Raw genomic sequence first — 20,235 nt, 5'->3', positions numbered from 1 at the left:
CCACAAAGTCAGATCCTTCCCCTCCCAATGCAAGTTCCTCTCCAGAAACAAGGGAAATGACCTGAATCCTGGCACTGGCCAAGCAGTCTGAAAAAGGGTTTTGACCCAAAAGTCACTTATTCCTCTTCTTCAGAGATGCAGCCTGACCCGCTGAGTTACTCCAGCATTTTGTGTCTCTCTACGGGAAGTAATGGTGCCCGAAGGGAAAGAGTGCTACAGTGGTTCAGCGGCTCAGGCAGCATCTCAGGACAACATGGACAGGTGAAGTTTCAGGTCGGGATCCTTCTTCAGATCAGCAAATGGAGTACAAAAGTGGATTAATGGAAAATTGTCCATTTTGACAGGAAAAATTAAAATGGGGAATGGTGAGACATTATGGAGTTCAGAACATCTTCAATGAACTAATTGACACAGCATTTTATCCCTCACCAAAAATGACACTTAATTGCCACATTGACAATGTGCTAGATTGTCTCAGTAGTTAACTTTTAGAGAAATGTTTAAAGCAAGGCTCGGTTTTTGTCAGTACACTGTTATGGTCTGGAGGAAAATGCATCTACCCGATCTTTACAGGTAGATGCATTTTCCTCCAGACCATAACAGTGTACTCTACCCAACATTCACCAATCTTAATACATTTTGTAGGACAGTTTTATAATTTAACAATAAAGTTCCATTGGCTGTGAAGTACTTTGCAAGTCAAAAGATCCCATAAAAATGTGTGCTTATTTTAATTCTTCTCCTGTTAAGCGTTGCAATGCTTTAGATACGAAGTTCTGAAAGTACCTAGAAGCCATGAACGGCGTCATGTCCAGCTCCAGTGGAAAAGAGACGTATGTAGTGATCTTTCGCCGTAACTTGGCCGAGTGTTCAAACCGCTACAGGAGAGGAACAAGAGCAAATTTGTTTTCATTACCAGCAGAATTAAAATTCAAATATCCCCAACTAAATTATATTCATCTCAGTGTTACTTCATTGAAAATGATGCTAAGCATTGCACGTACCGATTCTAATGGTGGCAAAAAGTATTATTGAAACAAAGTTTTTTAAAAATATTACTGGAAAGACTCAACGGGTCAGGCAGCCTCTACAATAGCATTATTGAAACAAGGTTGGCATCTGCAACAAGTATAGCATGTGTATAGAGCGCAGTTCTGTACTCATTCATATTTGGCAAGTGCAGATTAGGAGGAAAGTTACACAATCATGAGTAATTTTTGCATAGTCTGCATCATTGTGAAACTTCAGCACCAGAGTATCCACAATGCCCTCCATTATGTTTGGGACAAAGACCCATCATTTATTTATTTGTCTCCACAATTTGAGATTTGTAATAGAAAAAATCATATGTGGTTAAAGTGCACATTGTCAGATTTTAATAAAGGCCATTTTTATACATTTTGGTTTCACCATGTAGAAATTACAGCAGTGTTTATACATAGTCCCCCCATTTCAGGGCACCATATGTTTTGGGACACAGCAATGTCAAGTAAATGAAAGTAGTCATGTTTAGTATTTTGTTGCATATCCTTTGCATATAATGACTGCTTAAAGTCTGCGATTCAAGAACATCACCAATTGCTGGGTGTCTTCTTTGGTGATGCTCTGCCAGGCCTGTATTGCAGCCATCTTTAGCTTATGCTTGTTCTGGGGGCTAGACCCCTTCAGTTTTCTCTTCGGCATATAAAAGGCATGCTCAATTGGGTTCAGATCAGGTGATTGACTTGGCCACTCAAGAGGGGACCATTTTTTAGCTTTGAAAACTCCTTTGTTGCTTTAGCAGTATGTTTGGGATCATAGTCTTGCTGTACCATGAACCGCCGACCAATGAGTTTTGAGGCATTTGTTGAACTTGAGCAGATAGGATGTGTCTAAGCACTGCAGAATTCATTATGCTACTACCTTCAGCAGTTGTATCATCAATGCAGATAAGTGAGCCAGTACCTTCACCAGCCATACATATCCAGGCCCCCACCACTGTATTTCACAGATGATTTGGTATACTTTGGATCATGGACAGTTCCATCTCTCCTCCATACTTTGCTCTGGCCATCACTCTGATACAAGTTAATCCTCGTCTCATCTGACCACAAGACATTTTTCCAGAACTGTAGTTACCCTTTTAAGTACTTCTTGGCAAACTGTAACCTGGCCATTCTATTTTTGCGGCTAACCAGTGGTTTGTATCTTGTAGTGTAGCTTCTGCATTTCTGATCATGAAGTCTTCTGCAGACAGTGCTCATTGACAAATCCACACCTGACTCCCGAAGAGTGTTTCTGATCTGTCGGATAGGTGTTTGGGGATTTTTCTTCATTATAGAGAGAATTCTTCTGTCATCAGCTGTGGAGGTCTTCCTTGGCCTGCCAGTCTCTTTGTGATAAGTAAGCTCTCCAGTGCTCTCTTTCCTCTTAATGGTGTTCCAAACAGTTGATTTTGGTAAGCCTAAGGTTTGGCTGATGTCTCGAACAGTTTTATTCTTGTTTCTCAGTTTCATAACAGCTTCTTTAACTTTCATTGGCACAACTTTGGTCCTCATGTTATAAATAGCAATAAAAGTTTCCAAAGGTGGTGGAAAGACTGGAGAAAAGACTAGGTGCTGGAGCTCCCTTATACCTGTATTAAGGAGGGAATTAAACACATCTGAGCAATTAGAAACACCTGTGAAGCCATGTGTTCCAAACATTATGGTGTTCTGAAATGGGGGGACTATGTATAAACACAACTGTAATTTCTGCACTCTGCAAACCAAAATGTATAAAAATACCCTTTAATACCCTAGAGTGTTGTAAATCTGTGGAATTCTCTGCCTCAGAAGGTAGCGGAGGCCAATTCTCTGAATGCTTTCAAGAGTTAGATAGAGCTCTTAATGATAGCGGAGTCAGGGGGTGTGGGAGAGGGCAGGAACGGGGGGGGGGGGGTACTGATTATGGATGATCAGCCATAATCACATTGAATGGCGGTGCGGGCTCGAAGGGCCGAATGGCCTACTCCTGTACCTATTGTCCAGACCGCCCAACATTTGATTTTACAAATTCAGAATTTTGATGTCCAAAATTCAGAATTTTACATCAAAATCATAATATGGCGCATAATGCAACTTTTCAGCAAAAAAAAATATGCACGCCAAATGCACATACGTGTTGCACTACATTCACGTGTGAAAATCGACTTATTTCCAACAGTCTGTAGTTCTTGGACTACATGTACAATGTCAGGCCTATCATGAGTATATTCTACTATTATAGAAAGGTTATTGAACAGAAATACTTTTTACAACAAAGAAAAAATGTTTTGTTTTGTTTTTTGTATTTTGCTTTTTCCTTACACATCCCAATTCTATTGGTATTGAATAAAAGAACAATGGTCATAAAATGTATGACTAAGTTATGAAGAAAGAGTTTCATTTAAAAAACTGCACATACCTAATTTCATTGAAGACATATTTGCTCCAGTGATCACAACAGCAAATCACAACGATCGATGTCCCCCCCAACCCCCTCTCCCCATCCCCCTACTCGCCCCATCCCTCGCCCCATCCCTCCCCCCTTCCGCCCATCCCTCCCCCCCTTTCCCCCAAATCCACTCCCCCACTCCCCTCCCACCCCCCACTCCACTGCCCCCCTCCCCCGCTAGCGGCGAGGCAAGGCGAGTAGAGCGGCGAGGCCGGGCCAGCGGCGAGGCGAAACCTGGCCAACAGCGAGGTGAGGCGAGGCTAGCGGCGAGGCCGGTGCCAGCGGCGAGGCGAGTACAGAGGCGGGGCGAGGCGAGGCGAGGAGAGGCATGTGTTTTGCGGAAAAATGTGAGGTGAAATCAGAATGGCGGAAATGAAATAAGAAAGCGGAAACTTTCCGCCAAATTTGGAGGGGTTGGGAGGTCTGTATTGTCTATTGTCTAATAAAATCTGACAATGTGCACTTTAACCACATGTGATTTTTTCTCTTACAAATCTCAAATTGTGGAGTACAGAGGCAAATAAATAAATGGGTCTTTGTCCCAAACATTATGGAGGGCACTGTATGTAAAAAGATTTTAAAAATTGAGCTTATCACTCAAAAGACAAAATTCACTGTTGGCTCTTCACATTGCAACATACAGAACTTTCATTATGCATATTAATTTTCAGCTTTTATTAAATAATTTCCGCCGAAAAATCACCTATCCCTTTTCTCCAGAGATCCTGCCTGACCCGATGAGTTACTCCAGCATTTTGCACCTATCTTTAATTTCCAGCTGCTTGTTCCTATTGAAAAAGATAACCTTAAATGATCAGGATTTTACCACTTCATTGGAACTTTATTTCGGCACACATGGAACTCGGTAACAATCTCATTTTTTAACTGAACAACTTAATGGAGGACTTTGTAGTGTAAAATAAATCTCTTTCAGAACATAAAGTGAATTATTTTGTTTCTTCTCCTGCTAGCAAGGGAGTTCAACATCAACAGACAAGAACTTAAGTTCTTTCAGGTTGCAACTTACTTTGAGATGAAAACAGGCCACTATGGGAAGTTTCTTCATTGTAAGCTGTTTTGTTGATTCTTGGTAACTATGGCAACCACTACATTTTATTTTGGCACTGCTTCCGAGATGCTCAGGTCTTGTAAACCTGGGGATAGAATTAGTAAAAGAAAGGATTTAAAAAACCATGTGATCTTGGGTATGGGCAAAACTGCTTCGGCAGGATTTATTGTCCATCCATAATTGTCACATGATCCTTGAGTTAATCAGTAAGCAGGCTTGGAGTATTGTAGACCACATCCAGTTATGGTGAAAGTTCTCTATCTTGATAACTGCTGTTTTTCTGAAAGCAATTTTAACGATAATATTTGTAGCCAGCTCACGTTCCAACCATCTCAGTCATTTAGCTCAGAAATAGATCCTTTGGCTTAACTTGTCCATGTCGACCAAGATGCCCATTTACTGAATTCATTTTCACAACTTGCCAAGGTGATGTTTGAACTCAATCCTGGGTTGTGAGTTAAGCCCCATAAATCAGTGGATTATCATACCATGCTTCCACAACCATTTAGCCGTTATCTAGAATAAATCTCTGCACCAAATGCTTCATAATGTATCAACATGGTTTATAATAAACAACAAAATTCATGAGTTGCTATAACTGCAAAGCTGAACAATGCCGAGTGAGAACCATTAATAGAACGTACCTTCGTAGACAGTCTGTGAGTGTGGTGGTACCGGAGGACATATGGCTTTCTCCATTCACAACATTCCCATCAGAGCCTGGGCTTAAGGGCCAGAATGGCGTGGAAGACCCGGGCAAGTCGAGGCTAATATCCCAGAATGGATCTATCGTAGTGGAGACACCACTGAAATAAAAGAGAGATTATGACAAGGTCATAGCACTGCAGAAGAACCTGTTTTCGTCACACAACTAAAATCTTTTTTTTTTAAACCTTTTGCCATTCAGAAGTTATGTTACTATGTTTCTAACCTCAGATGCCCACAACTGAAAGTTAATAGTATCATAAATCTTAACAGTATCTAATAACCCGACAGTCTATAATTGAGACGATCTGGCCAACTTGAGCTGCAGCATTTCCAGAACAAATGGAAAGCCTTTTTTGAAGTCCACCCTGCAGAGTCTCTTCAGCTTAGTGGTTTAAATTAGCCCTTTATTATCGATTTATATATTCGTGCTCAGTTTAACTGGGTTTAATCTTTTTATGCTTCTGTTACGATTACCTGATGAAAAATTAGCAAATGAACTCAACCAAAGGTCGAGTTATTCAATTCACATTAGGTGGGAAACGGTACAAGAAAAAGTCTTAGAACCATCTCAGGTCTGCTATGAATGAATCAATTTTATATCTAACAATAATTCAAAAGTAGACACAAAATGCTGGAGAAACTCAGCGGGACAGGCAGCATCTCTGGAGAGAAGGAATGGGTGATGTTTCAGGTCGAGACCCTTTTTCAGAAACCCTTCCCTAGAAGGGTCTCGTCCCAAAACGTCACCCATTCCTTCTCTCCAGAGATGCTGCCTGTCCCGCTGAGTTACTCCAGCATTTTGTGACCATCTTCGGTTGAGCAGCATTAATAGCACTAAGGTCCCACTTCATTATTTAAAAAATGATACAAATTAGCTACCTTGAATTAAGACAAGTAAAGCATATTGGGCTACAGAGTCTGCATACCAGTGTAAGTATCTTGGAACAGCAACAGATTGGAGTTACAGTTGGCAACTTATTTTAAGAGATGTTAAGCATTACAAAATAAATCAAACAGAAATCAATGAAGCGATGAGATGGCTATTGGCCTGAATATTATTTTTGAGAAAACACTCAAGAAAGATGCTAAAAACTGGTACTTTGTTTTTAAGTGAAGGATAGAAATGCAATGTTGCTAACGTTCTCCAGTTATAACCAAAGAAGTGAATATAACCAGACACAGCTCCCTTCTTCTGCAGATTTAGACTTAACATCAATTAAAATCTACAACAAAGATGTATTCTCTTACTGGCAGACTTGGCAAGTGACATCAGACTGCAGTCCCCCAGTGAAGATTTGGTCAATTATGCAGTTACAGTGGTTTGGATTGCTGGCTTTCTTCCCGTTATCATCACCTACAATAAAAAGTGATAAAATCCATTTAGAAAACTCAGAATTGAAATTCAAGACTTAACAGTAAAAAGCAGAAATAAAACTGCAAGATATCATTCATTAATCTTTTCAACAGCATTTGCAAAAGCATAGCTGACATTTACTGATTCTTCTGTGTGGATCTGCATGTTAAAAAATAATGTTAAATGCTTGCTTAAAGTTAAATAAGCTAACACAAAAAATATAGTCAGAAATGTTTCAAAATGCAATGTATTTAAATAAGTCTGGAAATTACACTTATTAGCATCAAAATAGTATTGCCAACCACCTTAATATTCTTTGTGAAAGTCATAAAGAACAAGAACTTCAATTGTAAGATTCACAGGACAGCATTGTGGTGTGGTAAAATGAAACTAATGAAACATTGATGGTTTCACCACCTCCTTCCCAAATGATGTGTTACATGTTCTAATGCAGCCTAATAGGCAAGATTGTTGCAAACAACTCTTAGGGAGTATAATAATTCAAGCAACACTCTTCTAGCTAAAGTAGAGTTTGGCTGCAGAATGAATGGAACTGCAGAAATAATGGAACCTGGACAGGTTACTGAAGAAAAGTGATCAAAGTTTTTATTTCAGGATACAAACAAACAGTACAGTCCGAGAGCGCGTACACAAGTGAATTTGAATGCCTATATTTGGGGAAACCCACCAAGCTACCAAATGATCATGACCACTCTGACAACCCCCATGGTTTGACATAGTAGCTGTAGTCTTATTTGGAAGTATGAAGTCAGAACAAACTTCTTAATGCATCAATTTGCAGCAAACATGTACAACTGATCAGCAGCAGGAGCCTGTAATGATCCCCAGATAATCCCAGGAGATCCAGGACTATGTTGACCTCAAAGGCCTCAAGGTATACATGACGTTATATTTGAGGTCAGCTCATCACTGATCTCACTGTTGACTGGTTAACTAGCAGAATTTTAGCCAAAATTTGGTTAATAAATCTTAGCTGCTCTGGTGTAAATAGAAACTGATGCACTTTGTTGCAGACAATTTGTGCAGATACTTCGGGATAGGGAGGTGCTTTAGATTAAAGCGAAAAATTTCTTAACATGCCCAAAATTGCTTACCTCCCAGAAGTCTATTTTCAGCAGTTTTTTTAACCTTGCCCCACGTTTAAGAATAGACATCTAATCCAAAACAACAGGACTTGCTATAACTTTGACATTTTGGGTTTACCAATTGACTGGTTGGTCCTGTTACAGCCTCCTTAACAGTATTAGAAGCCGAGCCTGATGAGTAAAGCTGACCCCCAGACATAACCAAAGAGTGGTTTGGTGGTGCATTATTGCTGTTATTTCATAACCGCACAGATCCAGATTCAATCCTGGCCTTGGTTACTGTGTGTGACGTTTTTATTTTACCCCAGGTCCTCCAGTTTACGCTTGCATGTTAAATGATGATTGTAAAAAAAAGGACAATTTAAATTTGGATTGGGAAAGTATTCAAGTATTGGGAAAGTATTCAAGTATTTTTCCATCCTGTTCTATGAAGTGATGCCTTACAGAAAGAAAGATAGGAATCTGGAACCACCACGGCTCAACCTACACTTCCACGCACAATCATAATACAGGTTTTGGCTTGATAAAACTGCACACAGCCGCCAACAAAACATCAATTTTGAACGCATGTTTAAAAATAGCAGAGCTTGGCACAATACCATTTCATTGACAGTGCTGCATAATGCTGCCAATGACCTCTGCAGTTGATGAGAAAACTTGCAGCTGTGAGGAAAAATGGTGCCATGAATGAATGCTTGTTTTTCTCCCTTTAGTCCATACCTTTGCAGTGCCTATGTAGAACATCTAGTGCAGCGATCAAAAACTCATGTGCATCCTGCTGTTCGTACCCTGCTAAATGCCGTGCATGTGTCCACACCAAATGCAGTAACCTATATGGAATATGTGGAGATCGATATCCGGAGTAGAACTGTATTAAAGAAAAACAAGTGAAAACATGGAAACACATTTCTCTATGTCAAACGTAGTTGTCTGATCTGACACAATTTGACGAATTAGCACAAGAGGATCCAGCAGGTGAATTACTTTTAATTAATTGTACGTTGTCAGCTGCACCCAGGTAAAACAGGAATGTGGGCTTGACATTTACCAAAATATTTGGAAACTCACCAACAAAGTTAGTAATCTACAATCAACAATTGCAGATATGCTTAGGAAACTCTGCTAAATTGGCAGGCTGCATTTTCACAAAAATCGTGAGACGATACTCACAGAAACCAGTGTTCTTGTGTAAATACAATGACATAATAAGCACTTTTATTTTAAAATGTTTAGATGATGACAAGCAGAGCTCTGAAAGAAAACCTACTTGAGCATTTCACATTGCCTGGTGGAAACAATCATATATCATTTATATTGGATTGAAAAGAGCAAAACACAACATAGCAACACAAAATGCCTCTTCAAATTTCACAGGGTAAAAGTAAATCATGTGCCTATCTCTCTCCTCACCCCTTTATTCCTTTGAGATGTTGGTTCAGGGTACCTCTCCACCTCGTATGGTCAGCTGCAAGGCTCTCCCAGGACTCCTCCACTTATATCTGTAACTAATGACCTTCAAAGCCTCACTCACCATCTGCAATTCCACTAATTTTAGTGTTGTCTGCAAACGTACAAACTAACCTACATTCACAGTTATTTTCTTATTTCACATCCAAGTAATCTCCCTCTCAGATTCTATGTATTCTATGGGAAAGTCAGTTCTGAATTTAAACTACTAAGTTGCCTTAGATGCAGGTCATTAGGTCTGCTGAATTTGTCTTTAGTTTCTATGTTTATCTGGAGGTTTCTTCTAATGAGAATCATCCCTTAAATTTCCTCCTCCTGTATCACCTTATTTCCAGCAATTTTAATATGCAGTAGACTAAGTGGACCCGTTGGGCCCATTCCTCATAGAGGGGGAACAGGGAAGGGGAGAGGGTGTCGTCAGTGAGTGAGCCCTGGACTCAAAGCCTCTCCTGTATTGGTGTAGCACCCTCAACCCCTCCATTCAACCCCCCACTCCTCCTACCCCACTGACCCACTCCATCCCCCCTATCCCACCCCCACTTGCCCCCACCCCTACTCCCCCAGCACTGCCTCCACCCCTACAACCCTGCCTCCACCCCCACTCCCCCAGCCCTGCCTTCACCCCCATTCCCCCATTCCCCCCTCCCCACCCCTATTCCCCCTCCTGACCCCCACCTCCCTCCCCGCACCCCCACTCTCTCCTGACCCCACTGTCTCCCTTCCCCCCCGCACTGCCCCCCTCCCCCGCACTGTCCCCCCTCCCCCACTGTTCCCCTCCTCCCTCCCCCACCCCCACCCACCATCCCGACCCCAACCCACCCCCACCGCTTCCCGACCCCTACCCTCCCCCAAACCCCCCCTACCCTCCCCCAAACCCCCCCTACCCTCCCCCACCCCCCACTCCCTCTCTCCCCGACCCCCTCCCCAACCCCCTCCCTCCCCGACCCACTCCCCCACTCTCTCCTCTCCCACTCTCCTTGACCCACTCCTCCCTCTCCCACTCTCCCCGACCCCCTCCCCCAGTGCCCGTGCATTCAACGCTGACTGCGGACGTGCGAGTCTCCGCCGGGGCGGGGCCGGGCGAGAGGGGAGAGGGGGGAGGTGCGAGGGGAGGGGAGAGGGGAGGACTGATATATATAAATAGATAGATGTAGTAACTTCCATTTTACACAAATACAAAACAAGCTTCTGTCTGTCCTTCTGGTACTTTACAATGTCCCTTCACACTACCTGTGGCACCAATCTTTACTTTCCCTACTTCTCCCCATTTAACCTAAAAAAATCTTTCAATCTTTTATATACCTTGTTTGTTCACATTTTCCATGTTCAATGAACTCTTTAGTTATCCTTTACCATGCTTCAAAAATTCCCCCACAACTATTATTTTATTTCCAATTTAATACTATATTTAATTTATTTAATTAACTATTAGTGGATCCCCTGGCCTATGCTGTCTTAATTTCCCAACAGTTTAGGTCCATTGAAATATTTAAAATGCTCATTCCTGCCTCTCATTTATTGTACCGTAGATTCTAATTTCCCAATCCACTTCAGCAAAACAAAAACCATCTCGATAGAAATATCGTTACCTTTAATGTTTAGTTTCAGACTCGGTTATCACTCTCAATTTCTGAAATTTATGCCCTGATCATTCTTGCCCAGGGATCTTTTTCTGTGAAACTACCAATTAACTTCAACTTATGATACATCATCAAATCCCTGGTAGGGTGTGCAATGCATCATTCTGGGTGACTGCCTTGAATCCAATCCACAGTCATTCAAAGACTATATTGGGTAATTTGCTTAGACCCATCTACATTCAGATTTAAATTGCCTATATTTATTATATTAACTTGGTTACGCCACTATTCCTAACTGATATTTTATTCGGTGAGACCGCTGGAGACTCAATAGCTATCAATGCTTTCACCTTCTGTTTCACATTCTCAAGATCATTTCTCACTATTGCCCATCCTTAACAGCAAAATTCTCTCACCACGTTACCCAATTCTTTTTGTTTCAAATACCAATCCTCCAATATTTTACCAGCAGCTTTGGCCAACTTGCAATCATTTTCTGTAATAGCTAGACTGTAATATTTATCTTCATTCTTCACTTCATGTACTACATTACAATTCATTCAGGTGGAGCCAATCCTTCAGGTTTTACCTTTCCCTACTTTTGCCGCTACATTTTTATTATATATCCTGACTTTATATACTCTTATCATGAGTGTTTGACTATTCACAAAGCGATAATCAATGATGTTCACCTCTCGCCCCACCATCATCCCCTCAAGTTAAACTGCTTCTGAAAGCAGCAAGTAATTTTCCCCTCCAAATCTCATGTTCAGAAACTGATTGGTTTGTGATGTCTTGTGAAGCAGCATCCTGCATTACGTTCAATGGTTGCAGCCGACTCTACTAATAATTACTCACCTCCTGAAATAGCCTAGACATTTCACAGACTAGACAGCAATTGGGACTCTGCATTTCACATTTGTGTCGGTCGGAAAGGAAAAAATCACGGAGTAATGGAGTGTGGGTAAGTGCCTGGACAATGCAATTCATGAAGCAGGTGTTCCCTAGGTTTATGAGGCCTCGGAGACCTGAAACAGAGAATACAAGAGTCAGCAGGGGCTTATGGTATTCTAACTCTCCGGGACAAAAGAAAATCACTTATATTGTTGAACAGTACAAATGATTATCAGATATATAAATTAATCATGCATTCTATTTGGTGCATTTCTACAATTGGCATAAGTGTACGGCCATATACTACCAAAGCAGAATATATTCTAAGAGCATGTATTTTCAAAATTCAATCAAAGCATTAAGCAGTACAACTTTTCACTCCCACAGAAGACCATTAAAGCATTAATGTTTTGGAAAATAACTGCCCCTAATTTGGAGAACCATTTTGTTTCGTCATGGCTGTTCCTTCAGTTCCAATCCATTTATTCATAAATGGAAAACAAAAGCAGCACAAACTTAGATTCAAATGGCTCGTAGCTCGCCAGTTCATTTCATTCAGGATAATTGCCATTCATCCAATCTTCCCTTTTCTTCCACCAATGCACTTCTCCCCATCCAACAGATTTGGAGCAATAATTATATGGATCAGGAGAAGGGTACACCTTAATCACAAATTAAGAGGCACATTGGCTGTTCTTCTGGCAAGCGCCCTATCACAGTCATAGTCGTTGGGTTGGAGTTATATAGCTTAACCATGCCAACCAAGGTGCCTTCCTAAACTAGACCCATTTGCCTGTATTTGGCCCATATCCCATTAAAAGCTTCCTATCCACGTGCATGTCCAAATGTATTTTGAACTTCTAATTGTAAAGATATTTTAACCTGCCTCTACCCACTTGCTCTGGCAACTCATCCACATACTCGCCATCCGTGTGTGAAAAACCTGCCCCTCGGATCCCCTTTAAATCTTTCCTCTCTCACTTTAAACATGCTTTTTAGTATTAGGCACCCCTGCCCTGGGAAAAAGACTGTGACAATGCACTTATTCTATGCTCCACATTATTTTACAAAGCTCTTTTAATGTCACCGCTCAGCCTCCTTTGTTCAAGGGAAAACAGTCCCAGCCGATCCAATCTCAACTTTAACTCAAGTCTTCCAGTACCAGCAACATCCTTATAAACCTGTTGATACCCTCTCACGGTTAATCACATCTTTCCTATTGTTGGGCACTATCTACTTTTTTTTCTCTATACAGCTGTAACACAACATTCCAACTCAATGTCTCAGCCAACAAAGGCAAGCATGCCCAAAGCCACCTTAATCACTCGTCTACCCACGTTGCCCTTTTCTGGGAACTACGTACTTGTACCTAAACATCACAGTTTAATGACACTCTCCAGGCCCTACAATTTCAGTGTCATCCACAAAGTTACTAATGAGTTACTAATAAGTGCCACCATTTGCATCCAATCTGAAAAACACTCTCCTCTATCCTCCTTTGGTTCCTTCCACCAAACCAATTCTTAATCTAGCTCCAACTAGATCTCAGGTGATTTAACCTACAGACCAGCCTCCAACACAGGGCACAGTCAAAAGCCTTGCTAAAGTGCATGTAGACAACATATGATGACGTGCCCTCATCAATCTGCTTGGTTACCTCTCCAAAAACTCAAATGTACAAGACATGATCTCCCGTGAGCAGAGCCATGATGACTATCCCTACTCAGTCCTTGTCTTTCCAAATCCAAATAAATCCTATCCCTCAAAATCCCCTCCAAGTAAGTTTTCTACCACTGACATGAGCCTCACTAGTCTGTGGCTCCTTGGCTTATCCTTGCAACCGTTCTTAAATACACCCACAACATTAGCCATCCTCTAGTTTCTCATCCATAACCTAACTATGATATGAAAATCTCTGCTAGGGCCCCAGTAATTTCTTCCCTTGCTTCCCACAACATCTTTGGATAAACCTGCCAGGTCCCAGGGATCTATCCATCTTTAGGCACTTCCAAATGGCATAATGGTGATGAGTCAAGGCATCGTTGTTCTCTTTACTAACTTTCACAAACCTTTCCACAATAAATATAAATGAGAAGTGTTCTTTTAAGAAACCACTTGTCTCCTACAGCTCCACATATAGCTAAACAAACTATTCTCTCCCTAGTTACCCTTTTGTTCTCAATACTCCTATAGAATCGCTTTAGATTTTCGCATCGGTTCTTTTTGCCCTCCTGATTTCTTTAGAACTTAGAATAGTACAACAGGAATAGGCCCTTCGGCTCACAATATCTGTGCTGAACATGATGCCAAAATAAACTTTTATCTGCCTGCACACGATCCATATCCCTCCCAGCAGCACATTCCAGGCACCCATCACCATGCGCAAAAAACTTGCTGCACACATTTCCTTTGAACTCCTTTACAAGGGTACTCCTACACCCTCATACACCTCAAGGGATTCATTCAATCCCCGCGTCTGCACATGACATGAGCTTCCTCCTTTTTCCTGACCAGGGCCTCAATATCATCATCATAATTAAAGGGCAACTTTTCAGCAAAAGCAATATCATGGATTGATCAAATATGACTCTTATCAACCCACCACAGATACAAGTACTTTCCAGTTGGAGTGCCATGAAAACATTTCAAATAAATTCCTAGAAGTAAACCAATGACGGAAGTTCCGCAGTGACCTTGAGTAGGAATAGCACTTCCAAACCAAAATCAATAGGAAGTATTTAATCACCAAGCAAAAATAGCACAACCCTGCAAAGCAACAAGCTGTATTTGAAATCACACAAGATGCTCAAAGCACCATCATCTCCATTTGCTTTCACAATGCAGTTCCATATACAAGTCTGTGGAGTAAATAGCACAAGATCATACATAATTGGCAATAAGCCTAGAAATGTTAAGACACACTCATATTAAGACAAAGTGCCATATCTTAGAAGTCATGACTATAAACGTTTGTTATTTGTTCATTAAATGTATTCTTCCAGCTGGAACCAGGAAAGTAAAAAAGAGGATACGAGGTTCCTTCAGCTGATATGGGAAAGGAGAATCCCAAGAGATTCTAAGTATATTATGATCAAAAAAGTCGTCGTCATGGCTATCCCTAGAGGTCGACGATGATGGTCTATGTTCCGTACAGAACGAAGACGCCTGTGCTTGTGTTTGTTTAACGTGTACTTGATGTTGCACCAAGATGCACACTGTCCTTCACAAATCAATCAACTAATTCCAATGGCAAGGGAACCAAGACGATTGGAGCTGATAGATCTGTTGCAGCCTTCATCCGCCTTCACAGCCGTTGAGTTCAAGATAACTTTGTCTGCTTGGCCGCAATTGAGGTCTTGCAGGTTTGATTTTCTTCGTCTGAACCCTCATCCTCGACTTTACCGCCATGGGTGGCCCTACCAGAAGCTAGTGCTTCCGATGGCATCGCTCTCGGAATCATGGGGGCATGCAAGCCTCTTCACCACAAGGTGAACGATCCGAAGACTAGGAACTAGGGAGTGAATAGGCCTCCTTAAGGATCAGTGTGTTTATCTAGGTGTACAGCCACAGGAAATGGGTGAGGTCTTATATGAATACTTCTCATTTATATTTACCATGCAGAAGTTTAGTTTAGTTTAGAGATACAGTGTGGAAACAGGTCCTTTGGCCCACCGAGTCCACGCCGATCAACCACACCACATATTAATACTACCCTACACATACTGGGAACAATTTTACATTTATACCAAGCCAATTAACCTACAAACCTGTACATTTTTGGAGTGTGCGAAGAAACCATAGATCACGGAGAAAACCCTTGCAGGCCACGGGGAGAACGTACAAACTCCGTACAAACAGCATCCATAGTCAGTATCGAATCTGGGTCTCTGGCACTGTAAGGCAGTAGCTCTACCACTACGCCACCGTGCTGCCCAGAAGGCCATGGAAGCAAGCAAATTCAGGAAAGTGAACAGTGATGCCCTGAAACATACCAACATCAAGAGAAAGTGTTGGCGGTTTTGAGGTGCATAGAGGTGAATGCACCTCAAAATGGTGAATAAAAGCAAGGGAAGAAATGGCAAAGTCAGCAGTTTCGCAACTACCTTAGTCACGAGTGAGGTACCATAAGACTGGAGGGTGGTTAATGCCATGCCTTTATAAGGGCTGCACGGCCAAGCTAGGGAACCACGAGCTGGTGATCATAACATTAATGGTGGGAGAGTTACAAGAGGGGATTCTGAGAGACAAGATCTATGCAGGAATCTGTTGAGGATAGTCAGCAGGGCTTTGTGTATTGGAAATTATCTTTTTGAAGAGATGACCTAGATGATTGATGAGGACAGGGCATTAGCCATAGTCTACATGGACTTTAGCAAAGATTATGACAATGAATCACATGGGAAGCTGGTCTGGAAAGTGAGATCATATGGGATCCAGGGTAAGCTAGCGAATTGGATACACAATTGGCTTGGTGGAAAGAGTCAGAGGATAGCAGTGTTTTTCCGATAGGAGCTGTGTGACTAGTGGTGTGTCACAGGAATCAGTGTCGGGTTCACTATTGCTTATCGTATATATTAATGATTTAGATGAAATTGTAACTGATCTGATAGTATGTTTGTGGATAACACCAATATTGATGATGTGCTGTGCAGTGAAGGAGATCGTCTAGGGTTACATCAGGACCTAGATCAATTGGGTAAGTGGGCAAATGAATGGCAGATGGAATTTAATTCGGACAAGTACAGAATGTTGTATTTTGTGAAGTTATTCCAATTTATATGGTGAGTATATAAGGCCCCATGGAGTGTTGGTGGATGGAAGACCAGGGGGTCCCTGAAAGTGGCAACACAGGTAGACAAGGTACTGAAGGCAATTTACAGCATGTTGGCCTTCATCAGATGAGACACTGAGCTCACAAGTTTGGATGCCATATTACAAAATCTACACGTTGGTGAGACCACACTTGGAATATTGAATGCAGTCATGTCACATTGTTAGAGTGCGGATGGGGGGTGTGATTAAGCTGGAAGGGATGCAAAAAGATTCATAAAGCTGTGACCAAGATTGGAGGGCTTCAGTTAAAGGATAGGCTGGGATGTCTTTCCCTGGTCCAAAGGAAGCAGTGCAGTGATCTTAGAGGTTTAGTTTATTAAAATCAAGGATGACTTGCTTTCACTTCAATCAAGTTATGCAAGAGGTCGGCAAGCAAATTATTTTAACTTAGTATGGCTGTTATCTACCCGCTACCATAAAGTGCAGGCTGTGACAGCCTTGGTCCAATAGCAAAGTCATACAAAACAATCGGTGATTAGGCAATGCACGTTACAGTGAAAGCACTGGAGAAACTTGTGGTTTAAGGTTTATGGTGGGCCCTGAGCAACTTCATCATCTTGTATATTCTTCACGACTTCAGATCCAAAGTGTCTATAAAGCTTCAATGTTCTTTAATTCATCTGTATCCATTTGCAGCCATTATCCTGTTAAAATGGATGCCTATTACACATTAAATTAACTAGTAAATGATAGAAACGACAATATAAAATACACTTGACAACAACCCTCCAATCCCTGACACCAAACAGCTCCCACACCCCTCACTCATCTCCCAACCCCAGTAGAATTTCATTAATATAAGCAACATCTAATACTTGTCCTCCAAATTAAAGTACCACCATTATATGGGATAATTTTCTTGGAAATTGCAGAAACATCTTGCTGTGATAAAAGCAATTGTGAATGCAAGTGCTGCCCCTCACTGGCAGCTTGTAAGGTTGCAATAGTTGAAAGAGCAATCAGTCTATAAGACACCAAACCTAAATATGGCAATTTAAAATTTGATACATTTCCATATGGTAATCACTGCAAAAGATCAGATAATTGCACCAGGAGATATCAAAGACTCATGCACGTCTCACCTAAAGAAACAGTCGTGTCCACGTCTGACCTAAAGAAACAGCCTGTGCCCTTGCTTAAATTCAGATCACCAACACATAAAAGGGAACATATAAAACAAGACATCCATAGAATAGTACAATCTGCTGGTAGAGGCTGTAAATGATTTGGAAGTTATCATTAATCACACAATAAAACCTTCTGGATAATGTTAAGCAGTTATTAATACAGGAAATGGATTAACGGCATGTTTGTGCAAATAGTATCAGGTTACCATCAATTTGTTTCCAGATTATGTGCAGATCTGGATCTGGTGTAGCACATGCAAATTTTGCCCCCATCTCAAAACAAAACGAGTACACAAAAAAAAAAGAGCCATGTTTCGAGGCTAAGTAACCAAACGTTTCACCCAAAAGACTAAAGTTTGAATATCTCCTCTCTGTATGGATGTATGGAACAATATCCAGAAGTGGATTCATATTTTTGAAGGACACAACGGATTTCTGTTGAAAAGACAGACTGCACTATTTCTGAGAAAAGGTAAGGGTTTGAAAATATTAATAATATAATAATAATATATTCCTTTATTTGTCCCACACCGGGGAAATTTACATTTGCTCTGTGTCGGCACAGTGGCACAAATGGCAGAGCTGCTGCTCCACCGCGCCAGAGACCCGGGTTTGATCCTGACCTCGAATGCTGGGTGGAGTTTGCACCTTCTCTCTGTGACCATGTGAGTTTACTCTGGGCGCTCTGGTTTCCTCCCACATCTCAAAGACATGCAGGTTTGTAGGTTAATTGGCCTCTGTAAATTTCTCCTAATGTGTACAGAGTGGATGCAGAAGTGGGATAACATAGAACTGGTGTGAATGGGTGATTGGTGGTCAGCATAGACTCAAATGGGCTGAAGGACCTGTTTCCATGCTGCATCTCTAAACAATAGAGGCTATCATGTATTGTTGCATGCACATAGTGGAACTAATAATAATTAACTGTAACTGATGCACTTAATTTCTCACCCGATGGCACAGGTTAATTCTACCCATCCCCATCATCGGACATTATGTCCTGTAATACATACAAAAACTTTAAGGGGGAAAACACATGGACTGCACAGTTAAGCAACTAACACTATAGGCATAATCTCATGATACAATACTAAACCACAATACAAAATGTTTGTAGATATCCCCCTGTAATAGAAATTAATAACAAGTCTCTGAAGTCAATTGAATCAAGGCTGCAGTATCCAGCAGCAATCTATTTATATCATTTGGAAAACAGATGACTCATTGTGAAGGTCCAGTGTAGATGTTTCTTATCAGCATTAACCAATTGCAAGATTATAGGTATACTACAATTACCTCCACATCATGATACCTTTGGTATCAAGCTATGCTTAATTCTAGGGATCACAACATTCCTGGACAACAATCAGCCTATCAGGGAACCTCCCTTCCTGAAGTCATCTGTTCACACCCCTGATTTGTCCTGTTTTTTTCTTGCTTCCAGTCTCTCTCTCACCACCCCCACCATCAATCTGAAGGGTCCCGACTCGAAACATCACCTATCCATTTTCTCCAGAGATGCTGCCTGACCCACTACCTTACTCCAGAATTTTGTGTCTATCTTAATTCCAGGGAATTCAACAAAATATAGTCTTAGCAACGGCAGGCATTGTAAACAGCTCTTTCTCTCCCCGCACATCAATCCATCCAATTTAGTGAACCTAATTTTAACTACACAAAATACTGAGCCAAACTGAAAATATTTGCAATTGTACACATTTTGAATTTCATGGATCCAAGTGAATGAGTGTGAAAAATTGTTGCATTGAGGAAACAAACTACTCAAAACATTCTTTCAGCAAGGAGGAATAACTGGATCCCTGATGGGGAGTATCCCTGATAGCACAAACAAGCCATTGAAGCAACCAAAAATATTAAGCCAGAATCCAAGTGAAACTAGGTGGCTCATAACTTGCCCCAAAAAGAAAATCATTTGCCAACTGACAAAATAGTAATTCTTCAATGGAGTAAATATGTCCAGAAGAACATTAGCTGGATTCATTTAAAAGTGCTAACTCTGTACAGCTAATTTATTACTGCAGAATTCTACCCAAAGAAACATGATGAAAATAACCCATCATTTTGGACTAAAATGTGCACTAAGGACCTTAGTCCAGATTTAAGAACCCCTTCAGCAAATAGTGTAAATATACATTTCGGTCAAGGCTGAACTCCCTACCTGTAATTGTGTAATTCCCTTCCTTCCTCACGTTCCCCAGCCCAAAAATCAATCAAACTAGCATTCAGGTCAATAGGGGGCAGTATTTGATAAGTTTAGGCCAATTGATCCAAATTGTAATGGTGTGTTGAAACAGATCAAAAGGAATACAAAAGGGACATAATTTTGTGAACACAATTTATCAGAACCACATTGATAAAATATTTATAATTTAGCCTGATGCCCGCTGCTATATTTTGCACAATTATGCTTAGAGGAGAGGGGGAGAAACTTGAACCACTATCTCTACCACCCCACACCCCCCCTAGGGAATCCCAGTAAAATTCCCCCCTCCTCTGACACTCAGTAACCCCCTCCCAGCAACAGGGAACCTCAGTAAAACCGGCGACTCCACCTATCCCTGCCTCTCCTCCGCCCATCAGCAGGCCAGAGCCATCACCTCACTCAAGTTCCAGGCTCAGCACC

At 41.3% G+C, this 20,235-nt stretch overlaps 1 protein-coding gene across 2 annotated transcripts in view; it reads right to left on the bottom strand.

Moving 5' to 3' along the window:
* The window catches only part of usp22 (ubiquitin specific peptidase 22), a 94,126-nt gene that overhangs the window by 17,165 nt on the left and 56,726 nt on the right, over positions 1-20,235 (bottom strand). For both annotated transcript variants that reach the window (XM_078417869.1, XM_078417870.1), the window contains exons 5-10: positions 11,596-11,765; positions 8,411-8,558; positions 6,479-6,584; positions 5,167-5,328; positions 4,481-4,607; positions 787-878 (exon numbers count right to left, since the gene is read on the bottom strand). In XM_078417869.1, the coding sequence (XP_078273995.1) occupies positions 787-878; positions 4,481-4,607; positions 5,167-5,328; positions 6,479-6,584; positions 8,411-8,558; positions 11,596-11,765 (805 nt within the window). The remainder of the gene's footprint in view (positions 1-786; positions 879-4,480; positions 4,608-5,166; positions 5,329-6,478; positions 6,585-8,410; positions 8,559-11,595; positions 11,766-20,235) is intronic.

This window comes from Rhinoraja longicauda, chromosome 21 (assembly GCF_053455715.1).
Source record: "Rhinoraja longicauda isolate Sanriku21f chromosome 21, sRhiLon1.1, whole genome shotgun sequence".
Taxonomy (NCBI): Eukaryota; Metazoa; Chordata; class Chondrichthyes; order Rajiformes; family Arhynchobatidae; genus Rhinoraja; species Rhinoraja longicauda.
The sequence above is the reverse complement of the archived record's forward strand: the minus strand, read 5'-3'. Positions and strand labels throughout refer to the sequence as shown.